This window comes from Dipodomys spectabilis, unplaced genomic scaffold (assembly GCF_019054845.1).
Source record: "Dipodomys spectabilis isolate Male_0828 unplaced genomic scaffold, ASM1905484v1 ptg000002l, whole genome shotgun sequence".
Taxonomy (NCBI): domain Eukaryota; kingdom Metazoa; phylum Chordata; class Mammalia; order Rodentia; family Heteromyidae; genus Dipodomys; species Dipodomys spectabilis.
The window spans coordinates 30090861-30111304 of NW_024870679.1; the positions used below are offsets into that span (position 1 = coordinate 30090861).

The following is a 20444-nucleotide window of genomic DNA, read 5'->3' on the forward strand; positions in this document are numbered from 1 at the left end:
AGTAGTACATAGGAGTCATCATTCAACAATCGTTTATAAGTTCAGTGCATCTTGATCAATGTCATTTCTTTCATTCTTCTCCCCTATCCCTCCCAACCCAGCCCCTCTTGAAAATATAAGTTATTGTTATTTGTTTAGTGTTTTGTTTGTTTTGAGACAGTTGCACTGTGTTGCTCAGGCTAGCTTCAAATTTGTGTGTTTCTCTTGCCTTTCTGAGTCTTCAGTAGTTTAGCCTACAGGTATACACCAACACCTTTCTCTGAAAGGACAGTTTGACTCTTAGGTCCCAAGTGGAGTGCGTTTGTCAGAAAGTATTTTCATCCAGAAGATTTGACTCCCTCTCTGGGAATCATGTGTGAGCTAAGTTGTCAGATAAAGTGAATCACAAGGACACACAGGGAAGCGCCAGGGTAGGTAAGGAGGAAGAGGAGTGAGGAGAAAAAGGTAGACAAGCGGTTTTATTGTGCTTTCACTGAAAAAAGAATGGGGGAGGTAGGGTGAACTGGTTTGAGATGGATGAACACCTTCACTGAGCTCCAGAGTGTGAGGATTCTTCTGATTAGTGTGTTACCAAACCTGGGTGGTTAGCACTGGAATATTGGCTTAGAGTTTGCTGCTTGATAGAGGAGCAGATGTGGAATCTGGGTTGGTTATTTTACAGATGAAAAGTGTTCTCAGGAAGGTCCTTTTCTATCTCTAGGAAGTGTTTGTGTGTATTCTCCCAAGGACAGGAAGGCCCCAGACACCAAAATGGCAGAATGAAGGGCCATGCTAAACATACAGCATTTTAGGTCTTCTAGAGTCTAGCCTCCTTCCTCCCTTCTCTCCAGCTTCTCTTCTATCCAAGCCAGTCTGAATTATTCATTTCAACTCATCACTCCACCATTGCCTCACCATAACTTTTTTTACTTTTTACATTCCACTGATGGTTCACCCACTTCTAAATAATGTACTTTTTTCTTATGTTTTTGTTTTAGTGAAATATAGACATTCACATTTTTAAATGATGAGATTGATTGCTTCTCTTACTTATTGGGCCTTTAGTATAAGATGACAGTTATGCTCAGTGTTTAATATATGTCTTTCATCTAATACACATGGCAAACCTCAGAAAGGGACATAATGCTTTCTCCATGTTAGAGATGAGGCAAGTGAAAAAAATGAGGTTAAATAACTTGTTCAAGTCACAGAGCTAATTAACAACAAACTAGGTGCACAACGTTGCACGAGACACATTAGTGGACTATGCTTGTAATTCTCAAATCTGAATTATATGAAAATTATCAGACATTGTTTTCTCAAAACTTTGAAGATGCTAATTATAAGCATTCAAGAATTTCTTCGACACACACCAGCTCTATGTGACGGAAGCAAGTGTTCCTTTTCTTGCCTGAGTGATAAGAAGGGTATGTGTCTATATACCCTTTCCAGACACCTCAGAAGCCCCTGCTCTCTAGTATGTATCTTATTACTACTTCTGTCATGATCTTTATACATTATGCTTACCACAAATCCTCAGGAATTTTTCTTTTGTGCTGATTGAATTCAGGAACTCAAGACCTAGATTCTATCCCTGAGCATTTTTGCTAAGAGGAAGCTCTCTACCACTTGAGCCACAGCTCTACTTCCATCTTTTGGAGGATTAATTGAAAATCCACAGAGTTTCCTGCCCAAGCTGGTTTTGAGCCACAATCCTCAGATCTCAGCCTCCTGAGTAGCTAGGATTACAGGAGTGAACCGCCAGTGCCAAGCTTATGAACTTCTTTTATCTCTTGTATCTTTGCCTGAGTTACAAAAAAAAAAAAAAAAAAAAAGTCAAGGACAAAGATTTGATTTTGCTTACATTTTATCCAGCATTTTTGTTAGGGCTCTGTTCATAAAGGCATTATTTTCTTGTCCAATTGAAAAATTAAATTCATCTTTTTGCATAAGGTAAATTTTATGGAACTCAATGATGCCTTTCAGATATAGATGCCTTTTGGGGGTCATCAGACTGAAGTGGAGAGACTATAAGTATTTGTTTGTAGAATAGTTCAGATTGCTACCCTTTTTTCTCTCCTCCAGAATAATAATAACTGTGTATCCCAGTTTAGATGATAAATTCTAAGATCTATTAGAGTGGTGTTCCACATTTATCAGAGTCTAGTTAAGCAGATGAAGAGGAGTTTCCACTCAGGAACAGGCACTTTGGCATTTAAGCACTTGCTCTCTCTCTCTTTTTTTTTGTCAGTCATCAGGCTTGAACTGGGGTCCTGAGCTCTGTCCCTCAACTCTTCAGCGCTTCAGCTCAAGAGTAGCTCGCTACAGCTACAGCGCCACTTCTGGTTTTCTGGTAGTTTATTAGAGATGAGAGTTTCATGGGTTTTCCTGTCTGGGCTGGCTTTGAACCATGATCCTCAGATCTCAGTCTCCTGTGAAGCTAGGATTACAGGCGTGAGCCACCAGCACCTGGCGTGAGCACTCTCTTAAAGACACTCCTCATACATGCCTGGACAGGGAATAAAAAATACCAGTGAAACTTAGTACCTGGGTCAAATGATTAGTATTGCAAATCTATTAATGGCTGACTAATAAACATATTATGGGCTAACTGTGCATTTGTCTTCTGTATTTGCTTGTGAAATTGACAAGAAGTAGAAAGGAAGTCATAAGCAACTGGTGAAGGAAGTAAGAAAAAAAAGCCTTTGTTGCGCAGGACCATGAGGTCTTGCTCCTGGTCTTGAATTGGGCCTAAGATTTCATGGAAGGTTTCCATACTTGCTTGAGAAAAGCAGAAAGAATCCTAAAACACTGTTAAGGTTTCATGGTCTGGGGTCACCATAACAATGGGAGGTGATTTGTTATAGAAGTGATTTAGTCAATTGAAAGAAACAATGGTTTATTTCCTAGTATTTAGTCATGTACTGTCACTTGGGTTTCCTGTTAGAACCTAGAAAAGTTTTCTTCATGGCATTAATTGGACAATGTTTCTTAAAAAGAGAATGAAGTAACTAGATCCAAGGAAAAAAGGAATGTAAGTATCATAAATATTCTTCAGCAGAAGAAATATGAATTTGAGGGAATGGAATGCGTGAAAGTTTGCTGTTTATGTCATTTTTGAAACCTCTCCACCCCCATTCTCATTTAATAAATAAGTAGCAAGTCTGTCCTCAACTCGAATCCTACTCTTACTTGGTATTTACAGGGTACCTATCTCCTGAAGCTTAAAGAGGCTTCTCTCTTTATCTGTATCACCTCAGACAGTGTTGCTTAGCATAAAGGGGATATTTTCATTCAATCACTCACTTCATTTAACGTTGTAGCAGGAGCTGGGAGCTGTATTTGCTGATGGTGAGTTGGGCTATACACAGGTGGGGAGCAGACGGATAGCTGCCAGGCAGTAGGAGCCATGGGATTAGGATTCTGCATACAGGAGGCAGCCTGCCATTGTGGCTTTTCTTTCCACTGTGATTCAGGGAGATGTTTCTCATCTGCCTGGCACTATCCAGCTGATTTGCCTTCATGACTCTTGATTCCCTGAAATATTTTCTGCTGATTCTCTCTGTCTGGGAGCTCTCTGTATCTATAGGCAAGACAATTTGCTTGAATAATTTTAAATCTTGGACTTGCCCCGCCACTTACTCCTTTTAGACTGTTGTTTGCAGAATTTCATTTCATCAGATTTATTTTCTCTGGGTTTTGCCTCAGAGAAATAGAATTGAATTTAAGAAAATCCTCTCAGGTGCAGGAAGATGGGCTTGGGGATGGAAATATTTCAGTAGTTTCTTCAGAAAGTTTTTGTTGCGGTTTAGTTACTTTTAAAAAGAGATTCATCTATAATTTCAGTGAACTCAAACTCAAATTAATGTCTTGGTTCACTGAAAGATGTTTTTTACCTAAATTTTAAAAAGACATTTTTAGAAAAGTAAAGTAGATTAAAAGCCTGACATTTACACAATTCTTGGTGCCTTCTTACTAGGGCTACTCAAAGTCTCTTAACTTACCTATCCTTATTCTTTCTTTCCCTTTTCCTGCCTCTCTCTCTTCTCTCTCCTTTTAGAGATTAATTGAACATTATGCTCCTTTACTATAATGAACATACCTCAGAATATAAATTGAGGCAAATCTAAGACATTTCTTTTCATCTCTGCCATTTGCATCCATTACCTTTTACATGGTTAATTTAAATCAAACAATGCCATGGACTATCAAACAGGCTTAGAACGTGTATTGTTTTGATATAAAAGCAATAAATAATCATTTTAGCTACTCAGGAGGCAGAGATTGGAAGGATTGTAGTTTTAGTCAACAGTGGGTAAAAAGTGCAAAACTCAATCAGTATCTGGGCATGATGGCAGGTGTCTGTCATTCCAGCTATGCCAGAGACAAAGATTGAGAGGACTGTGATACCAGGCCAGTCTGAGCAAAAATATTTGAGAAATTCAATTTTTTAAAAAAGTTGGACATGATGGTTCATGCCTGTCATTCTGTCTTTGGTGAGAAGCATTAATAGGAGGATCTCAGTCTAGGCCAAACTGCAAAAAGAAAGACTGTATCTCAAAATAACAGGAGCAAATTGGGCCTGAGGAATGACCAAGTAGTGCCTTCTTAACAAGCATGAAGCTCTGATTTCAAACCCAGTACTAACAATATGAAAAAGTGCATGCTTCTGTTGAAACTGGATGATCCCAGGCAGAAGACAACTAATCTCTCATCCGCAGCATGACTACAGAAGGAATCTATGGCTGTTGCTCACTCCTCTCAGAGAGAATAAATCTATGGGAAGACGTGTTGTCAGAGTCACTTGCAAAGATAAAGCAGTCAATAACAAAAACTTTTGATAAATTGCTAGCAGTGTAAATTTGGATCAGATCAGGATGGTAATATGAGTAGTTATTTAATCTGTTTGTTTGAATTTGGATTTGAGAACTAGCATAATTTTTGTTGTATGTAAAACACTACACAACACACAATACACCATATATATGCATACACTTCAATGGAAAAATGACTTTGTCCAAATCTTTATCATTTACAATATATAAAGCCTATACATATGAGTGTGTGCTTGTACACACATATACACACATATATGCACTATAGTTGTTTAGCAAGATTTATTTGTAATGGGTTTTGACTTTGTGTATAATGGACTTTGACTTTTTGTACACTGTGTAAACTGACATTTTATAAGAGTTTTGTTACTCGATACATAAACCTAGCCTTTTCTGTTCTTCACATTGTAACATCATGTAAGAATAAGAACATTGATGAGAAGATAATTAGTTAATAAACCTCTTTTTTGTGTACTCTAGGATCCAGGAAGGATTAATAAACCATCACTGCATAGCAATGCACTTATTACAATGATCTATTTGGGGAAAAGTGTGCACCTTTCTTATGGTGACACAGCTTTCCAAGATGAAATAAAAATTTATCAACAGCACTGTGGTGGAGAAAACCTTTGTGTCTACACAGGCACAGTACTCGAAAAAGGTACACAGAAAATGTGAACTTTTAAAATTGCTTAGGGTTGGTATTATGGATAAGCTGTTTGTTGATGAAATATCAAAATGATTTCAATCACTCTATAAAATTATGCATATCCAGGGATGTATGAACCAGCTGCCTAAAAGTAAATCTAGATTTACTGCTCCATGATTGAAGCTGAAGCAGCAATTACTCTTGCAGATTGTAGAAGAAGGAATTTGAAGTGATTTAACTCAGTAACAGATTAATTTTGGGATAGAGATATATGATCATTAAAATGTTGCACAAATAAACTGTCCCCCAAATTACAAGTTAAGTATTTGGCTTGCCATCATGAATTAGATCATACATTATTCTAAAGAGAAAAGTAGCAGATTGGCAATTTGTTCTTTAGAGGTATGTTGAGATAAAATCACAAACCCAATAAACTCCAGGGTGAATTACACCTAAGTAACTTGATGGAAAATTTGGCTAAAAGGCTTTTTAGTACATCTTTGCTTCATTTCATCATAAATTTGTGTTCATCAGCATAAGATAATTTTATGTCCAGTATCAGTTTTCACATATTGTACTGCAATATGTAGTTCAGCAGAGAAGTGATGAAAGGAAGTATGTTTACAGGGTTATATTTGTTGCTTCTTTAAGAAACTGTTTAGAAAAGAATTCTACTTTATTCACTCCAAGAAATATTTACATATGAGAGCATCTTGACAGTAACTTAGCAATTAAGGGTAGAATTCAGGACAAACAAGGAATTATTTTAGTTGTGGCCTTTCTGATTTCATCAATCCCAAACAGTGGCTATTAATTACTAAAGAGTTTGAACTTTATACTTCTTAAGTTTTATACTTCTCAAAAGAAACAAGAAGTAAACATAGCTAGTTTGAAGTTACGTAAAATTATATGATGCTCAGTTAATGCTAGAAACTAATTCTCTCTGTTCATGTATTTGGTAGAAACAATTTACTCTGTCTCTTTTTGTTATAGCCTTGGTTTGCACTTCCATTCTGTTGATGAGAAAAATGAAAGGAGTTTGATTTGTAATGACTCCTTGAAGTCATCACTCAATTCTGGGCAGAGTAGAGTAGAGCTGGCCCATTGACTGGGTGTGAGCCAGGCTAAGCTCTATGCAGCCTCAGTTGTCTATGCCCAGTAGCAGAGGGTTCTACATTTTTATCATATAAGGGATATTAAAATTTCAAGGAGTTTAACATAGATAGTGGCATAGATATATACTTGTATGTTTCAGAATGAAAGTGGTGGTGTTAAGCACAGGATTTGAAAGTATAACTTTTAGCTATTAATTTAGAGAAGTTATTGAAATTCACTATAATCTAAAATTAGAAATACAATGAAAACTGTCCTGGGCCCTAGATCTCTCTTTATTCAACATGTGTGTATGTATTATATATATGTAGTATGTACATACAATATATATGTATATGTATATGTACATCTAGTTATGTGTCTATTTGTCTATGTAGATTCATCCACAATATCTATTCAACTGGTGGAAAATATGATAGCTACAAATTATAAGAACAAAGTTAGATGTGATTCTGGTAGAAGACAAATCTGTATGATAAGCCAAAGCTGAGCAGAGGAGGGTGCTGCTGTCAGTGTAACTTGTATGCATATAGTTCTTGGTACTGTGCTAAGGCATTGGACAGTTTAAATAATAGGATCAGATGGGGATTTAAATAATTGAACCTTGTCCATGCAGTAATTTTGTCTTAGCTTGCCCTTGATTGCCAGGGAAGTAATTGTTCAAAATTGAAAAGTTGGTTGTCTCAGAATTTGTCTTGAGGTTCAACAATATTAGAAAATGAACTGAATGCAAACAAATCTGTCCTTTTTTACAAGTCAGAGCCATAGTGACATGTGAATAAGATTTTGGAAGATTATTGTTAAAAATTACAAAGGCCTTTATTGTAGGCTTAGAATAGTAAAGTCATTAAGATATGATCTTTTCTTTGCATAATTAATAATAACAAATTGAAGACTGTGGCAAATGTACCCTTTTGAGGTATATTGAGCAGCTTTTAGCCAAACTTCCCATCAAGTTGTTCAGGTGTAATTCATCCTAGAATTTATTAGGTTTGTGGTTTTATCTCAACATACCTTTTGAGGTATGTTGAGCTATTATTTTAATATATTTGCATAGGCTTTAAACTGCTGAGTACTACAACTAAAACTTCTGAAACCAGACATGCTACAAATAGTTGATGATGTTTGCATAGCTAGATAGAGTTTAGATTCTTAGACAAAAGTAGATTGCTTGGATACACCTATGAAGCTATTGAATATTTCTGTGAAGAGTACATTTTCATCAGGCACAGGTGTGCCCCATACTTGTAATCCTAGCTACTCAAGAGGCTGCAAACTAAGGACTGCAGTTCAAAGCTAGCCCGGGGTATTAAAGACTGTGTGGAATCTCCAATTAACCACAAAAAAGCTGGAAATGGAGGTGTGACTCAAATGGTAGAGCACTAGCCTTGAGCAAAAAAGCTTCGAGATTAGCCCAGACCCTGAGTTCAAGCCACAGAACCAGAGCACACACAAACACGCGGGCATACACACACGCACACACACACACGCATATACAAAGAGTACAGTTTCTTCACAGTCTTTCATTTTTAATATTCACCCTTCCAAAGCAAAAACCCCTTGGCCTCATAATTCATGGGTAAGTGAAGAATGAGTGCCTTTTTGTTTTCCTTCTGTACTCATTTTCTTGGATCTTCATCACCTTATCCCCTGGCATCCATTCCTGCACTCCACATGACTCTCCCCCATGCAGTGGTTCCTCCACTGTCTTACACACAGATGGGCTTCTGTTCTGGTGGCATGATGCTCTCTTTCTTTTCTTTCAGATTTTACCCACTTTTTAGACTCAGATTAAGGCGTTGTGGTTTTCTTAATGTCTACACTGCTTGTACCCAAAGGCCTACTGCTCTGTCTGTCTTCAGTGCTACCAGTCTATTGTACCCTGACTTTTGTCTTTATCTATTATATATTGATTTTTTTAGTTTTGAATATAGATTTGTTCAAGTGTAATGAAATAAAAGGTATAATATAATAAATACCAATTATGTATTTCAGTGTACTATGGCTTGAACTTCAGGCCTTGTGCTTTCGTTCTGCTTTCTTGTTCCAGATTGGTACTTGTTCCAGATTGTGCCATGTCTCCAGTTCAGTTTTCTGCTAGGCAATTGGAGACAGAGTCTCACAGCCTGAACAGATATCAAACTATGGTCTTCTGCGTCTCAGCTTATTTGGTAGCTATGATTCCAAGCATGATCCATGGGTGGCTGACTTGGAGCTCCATTTCTGATTTCAGAAGTTTTAGTTGAGGTGCTCAGAAGTTTAAAGCCTATGCAGATATGTTTAGGAACCAAACAACAAGAACAAACAAACAAAAACCTCTCCAATCTGAAATACCTTTCATCAATGTAGGTAGTTTTCAAGTCTGCTCTTGTGTCTGAGTTCCTGTGGGTTGGAATATATGAGTAGGTTGGGCCAGTCCCATGCATTCAGCTTCCAGTTAGCTGAGGTAACACAGAAAGCTTACTGGATGTCATTGTCACCAGCCATATCCTGCTCCATCTCTGCTTACTCCATTGGCCTGTTGCTTTTCCTAATTAGCTATAGTGTCAGTGAACTTCTGACCTTCCCTGTGAGCTTGCCTTCAAGATTGTACCTGTTACTGGTAATGCTAGAGGCCAAGAGTTTTTTCTTTTGCTCCAAGTTGAGTCAGCACCCACTGTCTGGAAAGCTGTTGGTTAAATCTGTCCTGCCTTGTCCAACTGGAACTCTAGTGATGAAATTGGCAGGTGTGGCAATGAGAGTAGCCCAAGGCAGGAATGTTGCAGATTCTTGGTGCTTTTATCTAAAGCATAGAAATTTTTCATGAGGAAGTGTTGTTTACTTTGTTTTAAGTCTTTGGTCTGTTACCAGAATATGCTCGTTTGCTAGCAGCATAGGGAATTGAATCCGGGTCTCTCAAATGCTAGGCACGGGTGCCACTAATGAACTAACATCCTAGCCCAGGAGTAAGTTTTCAGATGTATGAAATAATTTTGTCTTTCCTACTGAAGTATAGCTTCTTGAGAAAAGAAATCACATTCAATTTTCTTAGTTTGTTCATCTAGAATGCCTAAACAATTCTGTTACAATTTTAAATAATGAATAGTTATATTGTACAACTACTACAAAACGATTTCTGATATTGTAGCTTATGAGTAGATTGAGATATTCCCTGCCCCAACCATCCTGTTTTAAAAATTAAAATTCTCCAAGTACACCAGAGTTATTGAATATACAACCGATAAGTGAATAACTGAAATATGGGCCCAAACTTTCTGCTTTCTGTTCCATGTCCTTTCTACTACTCCATTAAGCAGCAACAGATCAAGAGTGAAAGATATTGCTATGTTTTAAAAGATAAAAGTGTAAAATATAAAAGCAAAAGAACCTAAAAGCAAAGAGTGCAATTCTTATTTAATAAGCTTAAAAACAAATGAAAGAACAAAGTGGAATTATAGTTGGGTTTGCTCTCCAGCTACCTGGGAATCAAGTGGAAGGGAAGTCAACTCTGAAAGTTTCCTCTACCCATTCTCCCTATGTTTTTTGAGTATTTTGTCTTCCTGGGCTAGGGACTTAGGGAGTTATGAGGTTCATGCTACAACAGAATGGATTACATTACACAAATATGGGGTTAAGGCTCTGTAATAAAATGCTACAAAAGAATGGATTATGTTACACAAATATGGGATTAAGTGCTCTGTAATAAAAATAATCAAGCTTAATTTCCAAAGCTAGGTAGGTGGCACACTCCTATAAAAGATGTACAATGGAGGCAGGAAGACTGTGAGTTTCAGGCCAGCCAAGGCAAAGTTAGTGTGACTCTCTATCAAAAATAAATGCAAACAAAAAAGATGTGGTAAAGTTTAAATGGTACAGTACTTGCTTAGCATGAAAAGCCCTGAGTTCAATCTCCAATGTCCCAAACACAACAAAACACAAATAAGTGGTTTCTGGTCACTCTATCATTAAAGCAGTTAGATTTTATCTTCCATCTTAACTTCACCATACACTGACATTTTTTAGCTTGTTTAATTTCATAACAAAAGATTAAGATGACATAATTACCTTTGTAAAAGGTCTAATTCCTTAGGAAGAAATTCATTTAGGGGGTTCAATGTGGTATAATCATAGTGTCTCTAGATGATTGTGAAGAAAATAGGTTAAGTAGTAGTTCACTAATAGTTTTGTTGTGGGAGTTGCTTTGCCATTGTTCTGGGACCTGGAAACATGAGCACAAAGGAAGAAAAGCTTCGCCTCTTGTGTATTTAACCAATATCAACACAGCAACATCCCGCTGTACGTTCTCAAGGTGGCATCTGTGGGACCAGCACAGCAGCTGCCACAGCAGCATCACCTTGGACCCTTGTCAGAATGTAAAAATCTTCCTTAGAAGACTTTTTAGAAGGGTTTCTCAGCCCTAGACTTGCTGAATTGGAAACTCAGGGATGAGGCTCAGCAATCTGACTTCTAATGAGTCTTCCAAATGATTCTTATGTGCATTAAAAATTTAAAACCTCTGCTGTAGCCATATTTTAATCGAGTGTAATAAGAGCAATTACAAGAAATATGTGCATAGAGAAGAGGTGAGACTTGATAACTGTGTTATTAGGAGAAGCAGAGGAGCCACTGCAAATGTGCATAAGAAGCAATATTCTGAGTCTTTCTAGAAGATTTCTTGGGTGAGACATTGCTTAAGAAAATTATAGAGGCTTGGGTTGCTTGAAACTATTAAATGCAAAGGATTTTTTTATTTACTGCTATGATTTTTGGGTGTGTGTTAGGGATCTCAAATCTAGGTAGAGCTGAGTATAGCTTAGGAGATAGAATTCCTCCGCCTCATTCACACACACATTTAGATCATCTAGAAACTGGCAGTAGAACTTTTTCCAACTTAGGTGATTGTTGATAATTAGCACACCCAAGATAATCAGGCATAGAGCCTGGACATAGTTAAGTGTTAATGTAATGTTAGATATTGTCATTACAAATTAGAGTTTTCTAAAGAATTGTAATATTTATTAAAAATAAAAGTAATAACTGTGTTTTATGATTAAAATTCTCAAAGTTGGATGCCAGTGGCTCATACCTATAATCAGGAGGCTGAGATCTAGAGGATCATGACACAATGTCAGCCTGAGCAGAAAAATCTGAGATATTCCATTTCCAAAACAGGCAGCAAAAAGCTGGTCTAAAAGCCTAGCTCAAATGTTAGAGCACCAGCAAAGCAAGGCAAGGTTTAGCAAGCATGAGGCCCTGATGATCAAATTCTGGTACTGGACAAAAAAAAAAATTGTTCTCAAATAAAAAAGTAATCTAGAGCATAATACTATATTTCTGCAAAAGAAAAATAAAGGTGATTTAGAAGATATTAGTTGAAAGTTCACTAATGTATTTCTTTTTTAAAATTTCAGATACATTTCAATTTATTTCCAAACGCCATCATGGCTTTCCCTTCAGCCTCACCTTTTTCCTGAATGGGATTCAGGTGAATAGGTTAAGCTCCTGCTGTGAATACAAGCACCGGAAAGGTTCAAGACTTGGAGGCAAAAGAGGCTATTTCGGGTTTGTGTGTGTGGAGAAAGCATCTCCTTGCTACAAGTATGAAAAAAAAGTCCTTTGGTAGAGGACAATTTTTAACCACATTTTCCTTATATTTTGCTAATGTATTTGTGAATGTATTTGCTACTGTTATGGAAAATGAGTGTATATAAACCTAAAATATCTAAATCAGAGATGATTTAGTTTAACTCTGAGTGTTTGTATTTCATATAAGATATATACTTGATTTCCAGATGTATTCTATAATGTATTCTATAACAGAGACAAAATGTCTCTTTCCTCTACTGCTTTAAATTCCATTTCCCAGGGGAGTTTTTTTGTTTGTTTCATTTTTTTTGTTGTCATTGATCTTAATAACTAGTTTGGGAACTAAACCTCCAAACATTTGCTCTCTTTTCAGTATCAGTCTTGTGTGATGGACATCACAGGTTTATGCTCATTGGAAGAGATAGAGTGACCCAATTTTTCATTTGCATCCCCTTAATCTTTAGTCACAAGTATAATAAAATGCATGTGAAGAGATTCATTTTGACTGCTGTTTATACTTCTTTATGATGGACATTGAAATAAGAGTCTTCTCTTAGGTCTTTCTTCCTTTTTTTAATAATCGTTACTGTAGAGTTGAGTTGATATACAGAGGGGATATAGTTACATGAATCAGGTAATTATTAATGAGTACAATTCTTTTTGAACCATGTCTCCCCTTCCATCTCTCTCTCCTGGTTTATCCTTCCTGTCTCCACCTACAAGATATGAAGTTCATTTTCCACGTAGTGTCTAGTGAGTACCACTGTTGTATTTGTTCATCCTTATTCCACTTTTTATATTTTTCTCCCTTACCCTCCCAAATACAAATTAAGACAAAAGGAAAAGAAAACAAAAACAGCAACAATGGCAACTAAAAAAATGTCCCTTGCTTCCTCTTCTTGGAGTTCATTTCATAGAACATTATTTTATAAGATCATCTGAACATTGCTATTGAGCCTTTGTCAACCACTCCTATGAATATCCTCCTTTGGCCTCAATATGTGAATGGCTAGAGCTGTATATAATTTATCATGTCTCAGTGTATGCATATGTGTGTGTCTCTGTGTGTGTGTGTCTGTGTATATCATTCAGTGTACTTACTTGTAGATTTATAGACACATTCTAGTTACTACAAGTGAAGGAACCATGCAACCTATGTTTCTTTGACTCTGGCTTACTTTGCTAAATATAATTTTTTCCAAATCTTTTCTTTTGCTTATGAATGGTACAGTAGTATTCTTTCTGATCAATGGGTAGAATTACGTTGTGTATGCATCCCATAATTTCTTGATCCATTCGTCCACCGAGGAGCATCTAGGTTGATTTCATATTTTGACTAGGGTAAACAATGCTGCAATGAACATGGTTGTGCTGGTGGCTTTACTGTGGCCTAGTTTGTGGTTCATTGGCTAAATGTCCAGGAATAGGATTGCTGGGTTATTCTTTTACCTTTAGTCCAAATATTGCTGGAGAATTGACTAGATCCCAAACTTGAATATAAACCCCATGTCACCACAGAGCTTATTCTAGTAGTGAAGGACAAATAAAATATCAATGAAGTTGTATAGGTCAGAATCTGGTAACAAGCACGAAAAACACAACACAAGGGAGCTGATCTAGACTAGAGATAAAAATTTAGGAATCATTTGAAGTCACAATAGAAGCAAGTTGCTTAGGAACTGAATACAAATAGATGAGATATCTGAGCCATGACTTCCATGTTATTCAGTTTTAGAAATGAGGGTAAGCACTTCTGAAACCAGCCAGAGGACAGACAGTGTTTGAGAAAGAACCCAGACAGACTGATATCTTGAAAATGAGATAAATGTTTGAAGAATAGGAGGACATTTAATGGAATTCAATATTTGGATAGGCTCAGTAAAATGAAGATGGGGGACTGAGCATTGCTTTTGTAATGTGTTAGTTATTGGTGATCTTGACACAGTAAAATGCTTGGGAAGTAACCTTGATTTGAGTAGGTTTATAGACTAATTGGAGAAGAACTAAGACTGGAGATTGCAAGTAAGTTTTAAAAAGAACTTTGATTAATGTGGCAATTAAGTGGCACCCAGAAAGGAAAACCAAGGGATCAAAGGGACTTTTTAAAAATGTTAAGATGCTATAGATGTAGTTGCTAGTAAATGGTATTGATATTGGTACCATAGAAAAGAAAAGAAAACAATTATGAAGCATAAAATAAAGTGGGAAATGGCCATCTTCTAGTGCTTTAAGTAGCCTAGAAAAGAAAGAATCTAGGGTTCAAATGGAAGTTTAAACCTTCAGAAGAGTGGGATTTTTTTTGTTAGGAAGGTAAGGAAAGATGTAGGGGGAGAGAGAATTAAGATGGTGCATGTGTAAAACTAGAAATTCTATGCTGCTTGTTTCTATTATTTGGAGATGCAAACAAGGAAGACTTTTATCAGATGAGGTTAAGGAGAAAGGATTGGAGGTTTGAGGAGTGAGAATGGGTATGAAAAAGACAAAGCATTCAATGAATGGAAGAGCAAATGGTGTAGAGTAACCTATAGTTGCCTGTCTGTATTTGATGTACACTTGAATTGTCTTCTTTTACCATTTCAGATATGCTGTCTCTTTATTTGTGGGCAAGCCATTAACCACATTCCTTTTTCACTTCCTAGAGAGCTAATGAGTTTATTTATGATCATCCATGTGCAAACACAGTGTCTTTGGGTTAGGGAGGGGAGTTGTTACATAGATTGAAGCTATAAAATTTTAGTCCCAAGTGCTTTCAATGAATGTTTAATAATCAGCATCAAAATCTCATGACATCTACTCTCCTGTTTAACAACTTCTAGTTTCTGTCTAAGTTTCTCTATGATAATTTCAACACTTGGTTCCTTCTACCTTTTTTTTTTTTCTAATTCTCCCTCAATTTAAGAATGGTTGTAACATTAAAGGATGGGGCCAATTACCCTGACTAGAAGGTGTGGTTCTTATAATACTTCTCAATTTTCTTGCTGTTGTTTGCCTCAAAATCATTTCTTCAAATGAAATCTGTGAGTGCTTGAAGTACTGTCAGTTGATATCTCCATGTTACAAATTAGGCAGACAGGTTTGCATGGACAAGGATCAGTGCCTAAGAGTAGAGCACTTCATACTGGCTTGTGCCTTGCCTGAAATGCTTCTGGTTATTGCCGGAACACTAGGCTTGCAGAAGTCTAGCAAGAGTTGAGAAGGACCCCAGAGGAGACTCATATCATTTATTATATAGTATTTCCTTTGATTGAGGTCACTTTTGTGTTTTTTTTTTTTTGTTGGTCGTGGGGCTTGAACTCTGGGCTTGATCGCTGTCCCTCAGCTCTTCAGCTCAAGGCGAGCACTCTACCACTAGAGCCACAGCACCACTTCTGGTTTTCTAGTGGTTAATTGGAGATAAGAGTCTCATGGACTTTTCTGCCCGGGCTGGCTTGGAACCGTGATCCTTAGATCTCAGCCTCCTGAGTAGCTAGGATTACAGGCGTGAGCCACCGGCACCCAACTCTTAGGGTCACTTTTATAGTACCTTTAGTTATTTTTAGCAGTATATGTTAATTTCTCTAGATCAAAATTAAATTAATTTTAATTTATTACAAAAAATACCCATCGATGGAACTGTTACTATGACACGAAGGAAAGTATGGTAAATATAAAGCAATTTGGAATTTTCTAAAAATGATTTAAAAGAACAGGAAAAATGGAGCTAAGGTTCTTTCATAATGAGCAGATCCCACATTGGGCTTACCCTTCTATCATGGAACAGTTTGAAGAGGCAGAGCAGTTATTGTCAACTGCTAGAGTGAAACATGGGAAGAATTGCCCAAGTTACAATGGGGACTACTTGAGCTTTAGTCATCAGAATCAACACCTCACAGCATACTCAGAAGGCAAACAGGTAGTGAGCGGGGAAGAGAGCACAGATGTTACTACTTTGTCCAATTCCCTTCAGCAGATGGGCAATAAAAGGTCTGTGCTGGCAGTAGGGAGGCATCAAAGCCCTACACAGTCACAACATAAACTAAATATAACAGCATATCACAGGCTCCAAATCGATGGATTTGGTGTTTCCTTTGAGAAGGGAAGAGCAGCTTGAACAGAAGGTAATGCTAGTAGTCATATTCCATGAAGATCTATGATGCCTTTATTCCAAGGAAAGCTATGTACCATGAACATTATCCTTAATAGTCAGGAAATGTTTATCATGCTTCATATGGATGAGGTAAATATGTTCTTATCATTTCATGTTTCATAGCCTGCGTATGCCAGCCAGTCTTGTGAGCTTTAGCTTATGGGACAATATTGAAATGTGAATTTATGGAACTCAGTTCTCATATTTCTTTGGGAGAATTGAGATAGTTTCTGATGCTACAAAGCTAGAGATGGCCAAAGTGCAGTGAAATCTTCAGTTGAAGACATTGCCATTGGATAAGGTTGAGGCAATTTCCAGATTTCATATTGTTTCTGTTCTTCCAGAACTGACAAATCTTGACTGGATTCTTTTCCTTTTTCACCTACCTACTGTAAATCATCAGATACCTATGACCCCACAGCATGGAGAGAAGGGCCCATGCACAGAACTTGAGAAGGAATAAACTGGAGATCAATGACAGCCAGACTCCTCGATGTCCAGTCATGGACAATCTCCAGGCCTTGATATCTATAGAGTGTGTTAGTTTCTGGGGAGGCTATTCTACTATGTTCTCCAATGTTAAGCCCAACAGGGTGGCATTTGTCTCTATCCGTAGTCATTATAGATGCTGCACCTGTAATAGAACACTCTGACTTTGCTACTGTGAGAGATGATATAGACTCGCAACATTATGTTGAAATTCAGTTCCCTCACTAGCCTGCTGGGTGACTCTGACAAAGTTGTGGAATCTTTTGTACCTCAGTTTCCTCACTTGTGCATTGCTGGCAGAAATTCTTAGTGGGCTATGGTGATAACTGATCCTTTAATGTTTGTAGAATAATCTGTATCAATCTTAGCACAGAAGGAATGTTCAATAATCAAACATTACCAAAAGCATATTTTTAAATTAATATATAGTATCATAGTTAGAATTTTTACTTTATTATTAACTTGAGAAAATAGCTACAGAAGACAATTTGTCATATTATTTTTACTATAACTGATTGAGATATTTTTAATGTCATATGGGTGGCCCAGTACATCTGACTTGAAAGGACCTTATGATATCTACAAATTGTTGTCATTTTGGGGGAACAAAAGCTTATTGCCAGCCAAACCACCAGAAGATTGCAGTTCAGGCTTCAAATGCCTCAAAGCAACAATGGAAGTTCTATCAAAATAAATAAAACAATTATGCAGAATTCTTAAATCTTACAGCAACATTTGACTGTCTATGTTTCCTTAAAAAGTCAGTCATATTATTGTGTTCAGTCATTTTATTTAGAATCAATCTTTTATGCAAGTTTTTCACTATTGTACTATTAGAATAATAAATTATGAAAGAAATATCCTTCTTCTGATATTTTTATCTCAGCTTCCCTATATTTCTAAGTCTAAATATTCTTTTATTACATAATTCTCACTAAGAACCTGGATGATAATTGGTCTATATCTATCTAATCCTTCTATTTGTCTATCAATATCTTCTATCTAACATCTAACTCTATAACATTTATTTGTTCTTTATTACCTAATTTTTTATCTACATATCTATCTCAATCATTACACATCACACTCCATATATGTATATTTTTATATCTGTATTAGACTCTCTAAAATGTGTTTTAATGTACAACTTTTAGTTTGATACTCCAATACTTGGCTAATGAGTTCTTTTGTTTTCTTTGTAAAATTTCTTTGTAAAATTATTGTAAAATTATTATGAATTTGTTATGTTGTATTGTAAAATGTTAGCATAAGTATAAAGAAAATAATTTATTCTTTATTAACGTGCACAGTAATGACATATCTTATCATTTCTTGCAGGAATGATTTGACATAAAGGCCTTGGATTCCCCTGAGCTTGTGTGTATGGATAAATATTTCGTGTTGTCATTTCTTCCACAGGTGCATTATTGCAATGGGCCTTGACAGAAAACAGCCTTTGGCAAAACCTAGGAAAGAAAAGAACAATGAGAAAAGAGAGGGGAAACAGAGGCACGAGAGGGGGAAGGTGACATCCAGAAGAGATGAGAATATGGCGAGTCAAACTTATGTCCCAAGCATTCATTCAGCTCAAGAGATAAACACGGGCCTCCCAGAAGTGAGAAGTGCAATGGAAGAGATGGAACAAAAATGTAGCTCAGGACAAGACGTTTGGGACGATGACCAGGAAAATATCGTTAAATATGGTAATCAACCACATAGGGCTTTCTTAAAAAATTGCTGCTGCCATTGTTTGGTTTAAGTCTTAAGTGTATCATTATCAAGAACTTCAAAAATATCCATTAAATGTTTTTAACCGAGTTTTGGCCTTTAGGCAACTTCATGTAAAGAACCTTTTCTTGTTTACACTGACATTTTTCTTTTTCTTTTCTGTTTTTGTTTTTGTTTGGTGACTGTTACCATAATATTAAAGCCTGGCACTTATTATGTTTTATTTTGTATGTTTTACTTCTATTTATTTTCCTAAATAGGACTTCACCTTTGTCCAGAGTGGTTTCAGACCACAGTCCTCCTATCACTGTCTCCAGGGTACCTGAGATTACAAGGTGAACCACTGTGCCTGGCTTGTTCTTTGAGTTATTAGTACCTTCCCTCTTCCCCTCCTCCCCCACCCTTCTCCCTGACCCATCCCTCCCCTGGCTGGAATCAAACTATGATCTACTTCCCAAGTAGGTGAGATTAGAGATGGGTACCAGCATGCCCAGCTCTTTTGAATGGAACACTGGTCACTATAGAGGAGGACTGACCTAACCCCATGAAGGTGCTTTCCATGTGGGTAAAGGATCCAGGGGAAAAGGGAAGCTTTAGTCTGTGTTAGTGAGAGAACATTTTAACCAATCATAATTTTTGCCTATTTTTTAAGTTTTTGGACACCCTTGCTTGGAGAAATTGATGAATTGCATAGGCTTTATGCAAATCTATGATAGTTGGTAGGGTGCTATAATAGAATGCTCCTGGGCAATAGAGTGTGGTCTTTACATATGATGACAATAGGCATAGAACTAGTGAAGGGAAACCTTGATTTTCCTGTTCTGATTTCCTTTTTGAACTGGTATTGGGGCTGCAACATAAAAGCCTTGGGCTCTCCTGTGGCCTTTTTCTCTCTAGGCTGGTGTTCTACTACTTGAGCCATAACTCCACTTGCAATTTATTATTTTTTATTTTGTGAGAAACACAGATGTCTCCTGCAAAATAACATATGGGACTTTTCCTTCAGTTCATTCTACGTTTCTCCAATTTTGTGCTCTATTTTAATAAAACAACAGTAATTGTGTCCTAATTGCAAACACCTGTACTGCTCAGATTTTAGTCAGGTGCCTCTGTCCAGGTGTACTGCTGTCAAAACTGTGCATATTGTATGTGATTTCTCCTGTCCTATGGCCAGCTCCTTCACCATGCAATCACAATTGCTGTTGCACCTGTGGTTGCGGATCCTCTGTTAAAGACTATTGCTTTTAATAGTGCCACAGGTTTGGATTAAACATTTTATGGATAAAAAAAATGAAACTTAAAGATGTGAAGCAAATTGTCCAAGGCCACATAGCTAGGAAATGTCTGAACTGGGTGCTAAACATGTGACTGCCTGACTCCCCTTCTATTCTAGTTCCACTCATATTCTGTCTGACCCTTGCATAGCTTGGATTGATGGCAAATATCTATAAAATTACCTATGTATGTGTATTCTGCAGTTAGTCTCAACTCCTCTTATGTAGTCTTCCACAACCCTAGAAAATGACAGCTTAGTTTATAAATTAGATGCAGTAGGAGTGTGGCAACAGTAACTGATAAAACTATAGTTTTAAGAATGTATTATGGGGTTGGGGATGTAGCTCAGTGGTAGAGTGCTTTCCTAGCATTCAAGGCTAGGGTTTAATCCCCAGGAACACCAACAAATGTTACTTAAAAGTTGAATGTTGGGCTGGGAAAGTGGCTCAGTGGTAGCTAGCCTTGAGCTGAAGACCTGAGGGACAGTGCCCACACCCAGAGTTTAGGCCCCAAGACCAAAAAAAAAAAAAAAAAAAAAGGTTGAATGTTTAATTTCTGGAACTTTCTATTTGATATTTTGCTACTGATATTAGCTGTGGGTAACAGAAACCCAGAAGTGAACCACAGATTGGAAGACTACTATTAATCATGAGTCTATACAAAAATATACAGCATTTGATTCCCA

General features: G+C 37.0%; 1 protein-coding gene across 1 annotated transcript in view; it reads left to right on the top strand.

Moving 5' to 3' along the window:
• The window catches only part of Erich3 (glutamate rich 3), a 90521-nt gene that overhangs the window by 41825 nt on the left and 28252 nt on the right, over positions 1-20444 (top strand). Inside the window, 3 exon segments of the mRNA XM_042674289.1 lie at positions 5295-5475; positions 11967-12153; positions 18176-18459. Of these exon segments, the coding sequence (XP_042530223.1) occupies positions 5295-5475; positions 11967-12153; positions 18176-18459 (652 nt within the window).